At 34.9% G+C, this 6373-nt stretch overlaps 1 protein-coding gene across 2 annotated transcripts in view; it reads left to right on the plus strand.

The window, feature by feature from the left end:
• Positions 1–5639, plus strand: part of LOC109833288 (peptidyl-prolyl cis-trans isomerase CYP21-4-like) — a 10707-nt gene extending 5068 nt beyond the window's left edge. The window contains exons 5-8 of one of the 2 annotated variants that reach the window (XM_020400896.1): positions 1441–1526; positions 3015–3152; positions 3305–3455; positions 5232–5324. In XM_020400896.1, the coding sequence (XP_020256485.1) occupies positions 1441–1526; positions 3015–3152; positions 3305–3455; positions 5232–5237 (381 nt within the window). In that variant the 3' untranslated portion in view covers positions 5238–5324. Of the gene's footprint in view, positions 1–1440; positions 1527–3014; positions 3153–3304; positions 3456–5231 lie in introns of both variants that reach the window. The other variant, XM_020400895.1, reaches the window with a different exon arrangement.

Below are 6373 nucleotides of genomic sequence, written 5' to 3' on the forward strand. Positions count from 1 at the left end.
GAGGGTAGAGTGGGATATTCCTGTGCTATTAATTTCACATCTACACTGTTTAGTTGTTAACTAAAAAAGCATGGACATGATAATAGTTTTGATTACAACAATGATGTTGTTATGATGATAGCGAGGCTGTTGGTAAAGAGAGGAAAAAGAAATTGCACAGAGATCACATGCATGTAATGTGAGCAGACTCATTTCTAATAATATGATAGCCTATAGTGGTTATATATATTACATGACTGATCTGCATGTTTATGGGGGCCATGGTTGCTATTTTGACTTCAATAGTTTGGGATAAAATTTGATGCAATTTTATGGTGTTATTAATTATTTTTTGTTCTTATTATTCAAAGACTATAAGCGCGAGGATTGAATTGAATGTTCCATTTCCTTCTATTACCTTTTTTTCATATGACTGGCAAAAAACTTGATACCTGGTTTATCAGATGCCCACTTAGTCTGTAAGCTAAAGAAAAGCACGAAATTCACATGACAAATAGGGACAGTAATATATGGTATTGATGATGCCATTTATGAAAAAGAGAGCAGACAAAGAGATACATGATACATAGGCAGTTCGTGTATGTAAATGTGTTCTGAATTTATTGCTGAAACTAGCATCTGTCATCTGATTACTTTTATTTGCTTTTTATTTTTTCTAATGTTTTAGACTAGGTTTGTTGATAAGTATCATTGGAATTTACTTGGATATGCATCCTTCAGTGGGAGAGACATACGTACCTAGCAACATCCAGTAAACATTTGTTTAGCTTGTCATGACTTCTGGTTAAGGATGAAAACGGATGCTTGAATGATGAATTCACTCATACACTTCATGTATCCAAAACTATGTAACATGTATAATACATCTCTTTGTCGGTGCTTTTCATACCTGATCTGCAATGGGAACAAACAGAGCTTGATGTAAGGTATCCTATTTCTTTATAAGAATTACTTATTGATATTTCTAGTAGTATCCTATTGTATTACTGTATCACTATTGATGCTTTACAGAATAGCAAGCTTTCTCTATAAGGCTGTAGTAGATTTTAACAAGAGAAATGGCTTTATAAGAATTACATATTGTTACATCTACAGGTCTGTTAATATTAAGGAAGAGAGCACACCTACGTGAACATTACTTGAATGTTCTTCGCTTACCTTTATAACATGTAGTGCTCTATAATTGATAGCCAACTCTTAACGTTAACTATGTATTTAGCCAGGAATTGCTTCTTTTTGTCTTTGTAAAGAGCTAGAGGCCCATAATTGTTAATTTGTTATTAAGAGAAATTTTATTTCAGCAGAATTTTTTCCGTCTGTGTACGTATTTAGAGCACATTATGATTATTTTATGCACTTAGTCTCATTATTTAATTTAACATTGTTGGAATCTAAAATATTATTCTCCACTTAGTTCTAATTGTTTGAATGTTGTAATAGATCTTAAACACTGCAAAAGGTTCAATAACTGCGGAGCTGTATAAGGATGCTTCTCCTGAGGTTGTGGATAAGTTCCTTGACTTGTGGTGAGCATTCAGTAAACTTATTCTCGTGATTTCATCAATATTCAATGTGCAGCCGTGCACAGTGAAATCTATTATACATTTTGTTATTAAGCTTGCTATACACCTGCTATATCAGTTTAGAAACATGTGAAATATGTTGTAATGGGGCTGGGAATTTAATCGATTACCTGTCTAACGGGAACAGAATGAACCCAGATTCCCAAACAAGCCCCAATATTCAGGGTCGTAGTATAGAAAGAATCTAACATGATTAGATTTTTGGGTAGGCTATGGACCAAATGGATTTGATCCCAACCTGACCTAATTTTGTAAAAAAAAAACTTGCGTCAGTCAGGGCATACGAAAACCGACCCTGTTTGGACCTAGGGGGTGTCATCTCCTTTTGTTTTTAAGCCACATGGAATCTATGTCCCAGTACCTAGATTTAAATAAGGGATATCACATCATCGCAAGGTAGGGTATGGGGAAATGGCTATATTTGTATATTACGTGTATTTATGTCTTAAAATTAATAACTTATGTAAGATCAATATTATTTTTCATTTACATAAGATCGTTATATAAGAAATAAATGTGAAGTGTATAATATACGTCCAAAAAGCCTATGAGAATTGTTTTAAATTAAAATATGTATTATATAATTGAGCGTATGCTTGAATAATCATATGCATATATTCAAAAAGTGTCCAAGAAGTATCGGTACGGGTACGGGTATGTGTCAGGTATGGATACAGCTTCTGATTTGAAGTACCCACGTAACATAGATTATGACCATAAGCTTCACAGGAGGGGCTGTGTGGTATTTGACAAGGGAGGATTATGCCATTTATACTGGAAAAGAAGGTGAAAATGGAGCAAAATACGAGCACTTCTCCTGATGCAGGGTTTGTTACTAACTTTATAATTTGGAGATGTGCTTGCTAATGTTGTGTTACGTGTTTGTTTGTCTTTTCCTGCTATAGCCTGTTAGCTTTGCTAGTATAACTGTTTCCTTTGCTAGTATAACTGTTTCCTGATAGAATAAAATTGCCTGTGAAGAGCAAGTTTGTGGGGAGAAAGGTCTTAAGAAGATATGAATAAATGTATGCATTATACCGTACTATTAACATGATATCGAACCTCTCAATTTAGTACCAAATTCGGGCCTAAGAAAATTTTGTAAAAAAGAGTGGCTTGCCAAGGGGACTAGAAGGTTAGTTGGCTTGTAATTGTTTTATGTGGTTTATGCATATACGGTCAAAGAGAGTTCTCAAAGATATCCTAGAGTTCATAAACAAATGTCTTAAGGCAAACAATGTGCATAACATCTAAGATTATGTGGCTTGTAGCTGATTATTTGGTAAAAGGAATCACATTCATCTTTTGGCACTGATATAAGCCAACTAATGAAGCAATTCCACAAAATATCTTATTTAAGCGGTACTTATTTTTCATCTCTTTCATGTCTTTTTCCATCATTAGCATTTTGATGAATGTTTCATTTGGCAGTCAAAAAGGACATTTCAAAGGGATGCCTTTTCATCGAGTAATCAAACACTATGTAATTCAAGGAGGTGACTTCCAAGATCTTGGGGCTGCAGAGGATTGGACTCTGAAAGGAAAAGCCCACAGTAAATTTGCTATGAGGTTTATCATCTGTACCCTATTTTGTTAATTTCTTACTTCTAACAGTTATATGTTCCTTCTAATGGAACTCCAAACTGTGTTAGCATGCTTAGTAGTTTTCATCCAGTTATTATATTTTTCACTAATGCATTAACATTCTTGTGTGGCATCAGCCCAAAGCACGAGGCATTTATGCTTGGAACCACAAAGGCTAAATCAGAAAGCAAGGGTTTTGAGCTCTTTATTACAACTGCTCCAATTCCAGACTTAAATGACAAACTTGTTGTGTTTGGGAGAGTAATCAAGGGGGAAGATGTCGTCCAGGTAATCAACTAGTTGCCTTTGCTTTACTTTTTCTTTTCCTTTATGTCAAAATGAGTATCAAATTCTATATTAATCAATATGATTCCTGATTCTCTTTCCATTGTCACATTTTTGAGTGCCATTTGTTCATCTTTAAGTGCTTGCTGCTCCATCATTTAGTCTCGAAAGGATTAATATCGTTGCTTATCACAAATATATATAGACGATTTGGCACATACATCTTCCTTGACCTCATAGCTTTGACCACATGTATCAGACGCGTCATGTGTTTTCACACATGGGGAAACTTTCTTTTTATGATTTAAGATGCCTAAATTAAAGAGGAAAGGGAGATAAAAGAGGGAGAATGAAGAATGGAAAATAGAAGAGTAATCGAAAGAGGTACAACTTAATTAAACTCTTTTTGTGTATTAAGAAAAACATTTGTAAAGGACAGTTATCAACTAAATTGCTAGTTTTTGCGTGGAATTTCCTATAGATGCAAACAGTCTGAGAGCACCAAGAGACATAAACGTTCTTCCCCTTAATGAATCTTTGGTAAAATTATATTTCTGACTTGAAATGTATCACCAAGCAACACCATATAGATGTTCCCAAGTTTTTTGGCCATAGCCTGCCATATAATGTAGAAGAATATGTCAAAGCAACATTAATTGATGATTTTGTAGAAGAAAATAACCATCTATCAGACTATAAAGCAGCTGATAGGAAGACTTTGTTATTATAGTAATGCAAAATGTTTGATAGTGCAGCAGGATTCAATAGAACGATGTGTAGAGATAATAGATACATTGGGTAAGCATCCAATTTTTGTTTTCATTTTGTGGAACTGTACTCCAGATTCTTGGCATATCTAGTTTATTTTCTATGGACTGGCTTACTTAGAGTGGCTGAGAGCCTAGCCATCATCCTTTTGGTCTTTCTCACACAATTGCACAAATCTTTCTTTTGGTTGTTATAGAAGCCAATGAGCATGCAGTTAAAAAGAACTTACTGGTAATAATTAATGGGGGAACAAGGAATTGAGATAGGCCTAAACATATGTGGGTGGTGGAGGCAATTAAAGTAAGATCTGGAAGATAGTCTTAACAAATCTTGGATGGAAGAAAAGAATTCCCATAGTAGATCCCCTAACCCTAGTTTGAAGTAAAGGTTTTATTGTTAAGTGCTTTCAGTTGAATGTTTAATAAAGGTATCCGTCAAATTATGTGTAGCTTAATCATACAGCTGTAATATAGTGCACTGGAATATCAACCAAGAAAATCTTCCTTTGCTCACCTAAGAAACATGGTTGCTGCTGTGACACACACAAAACAACGCAGATACTGCTACATGGACCTTCATAGAAAGTGATGGAGATGATCTAGCAATATGACAATATATCAGACATGATTCGATGGTCATAAAAGGGAAACTATATAGGATGTTTGATATATGCATACACATGAACATGTAAATTGTGCTTCTGGGCAGAAGTATAATTATACTGTCACATTATAATATTCACAAAGAACAAAGTACATCTTAGCTCTTCAACTTTTTATAGAATAGTTCAACGTATTTTGCACCTCGAAGTACATCTTTGCTATCAGGCAACAAGGTACATGTGACGGTGAAAATTTTTCTTACCCTTGCGGTCACTATTTTTCTTGTGAACCTAGTATCTTTTCTTTTTTTCCCGGCAATTATTGCATTTTCCGTGAATTGTTAACTTTTAGCAACTTTTCATCGAAATCTGATTCTTGTACCCATGACCGTCTCGTCTTCTTTCCACAGACTTAACTCCAATGCTTTATGGTATTCAGGAAATTGAAGAAGTTGACACTGATGAACACTACCGGCCAAAGTCCCCCATTGGGATTATCGATATCACATTGAAGCAAGAGCCATGAGCTGTTCAAACGTTTGCTATCTACTTGATAACTCACTGCTGCATGGTGGTGGCTTTCTCAGATTCAAGCTCAGCCTTGTTCGAAAGTGTCCCATGTGGTTGTTCAAAAGTGTTCCTATGCGGTTCAAATTTTGACTTAATGTAAAAATGTTTTAGCAATATTTGAATTTTTAAATTGATGAACATGAATACCTGAGAAGATCATCAAATGTTTCGTCCTAGTACAAGTAGCTCGCTCCCAGGGATGTACTGCAGCTGCTTGGTAAATTCATTTCTTTCTGTTCATGATTTTATACGTTGGTTTAAAAAATATAGCGGTTTTCCCTGGAAATCCCAGATCATTTCGCGCAAACCATTTTATACGTTAGTTTTCATTCTAATCAACTACATAACTCCGTTTTCCTCATAAAATTTCCCTGAATTCCCGACAATCTCTTCACCAATTTGCACATGCATTTCAATTTGCACGTGTAATGCGTGTGATGCCTGTTTAACAAACTCCCAGCCACATCAATGTCTTAAAGATAAGGGTATTGTTGGAATTTTCGGAGGAAAGTGGACAATGTCTCAAAGGCAAGGGTATTGTTGGAATTTTAGGAGGAAAGTGGACAATGTCTCAAAGGCAAGGGTATTGTTGGAATTTTAGGAGGAAAGTGGACTCAAGTGGTTGATTGGTAGAAATTGAAAACATAAGGTGTTTGTGTAAAGAGACTTAAATATAAGGTGGTTTCCAAAAAAAACAAACCTAAAGTATAACCTGAATTCAGTATGGTTGAGACTCGGTTGTTTCTGAAGCTTTTACATGCTGATCATGTGGGTAGCTGTATTTTTCTGTGAATGATTGTAAGAATCTGAGTGTGCATGGATCTAGGGGCTGTTTTTGTTTGGCTTATTCGAAAAAAAAAAGAAAAAAAAGAAGAAAAAAAGAGATGAAAACAATTAAAAGTAGGTTTCCATCCAAATCCTTAAAAAAATTTCATGAAATGAGTTTTCTTAAATATAAGCTACATCATCCAATGCCAATGTG

The sequence above is a fragment of the Asparagus officinalis genome, chromosome 3 (assembly GCF_001876935.1).
Source record: "Asparagus officinalis chromosome 3, Aspof.V1, whole genome shotgun sequence".
NCBI lineage: Eukaryota > Viridiplantae > Streptophyta > Magnoliopsida > Asparagales > Asparagaceae > Asparagus > Asparagus officinalis.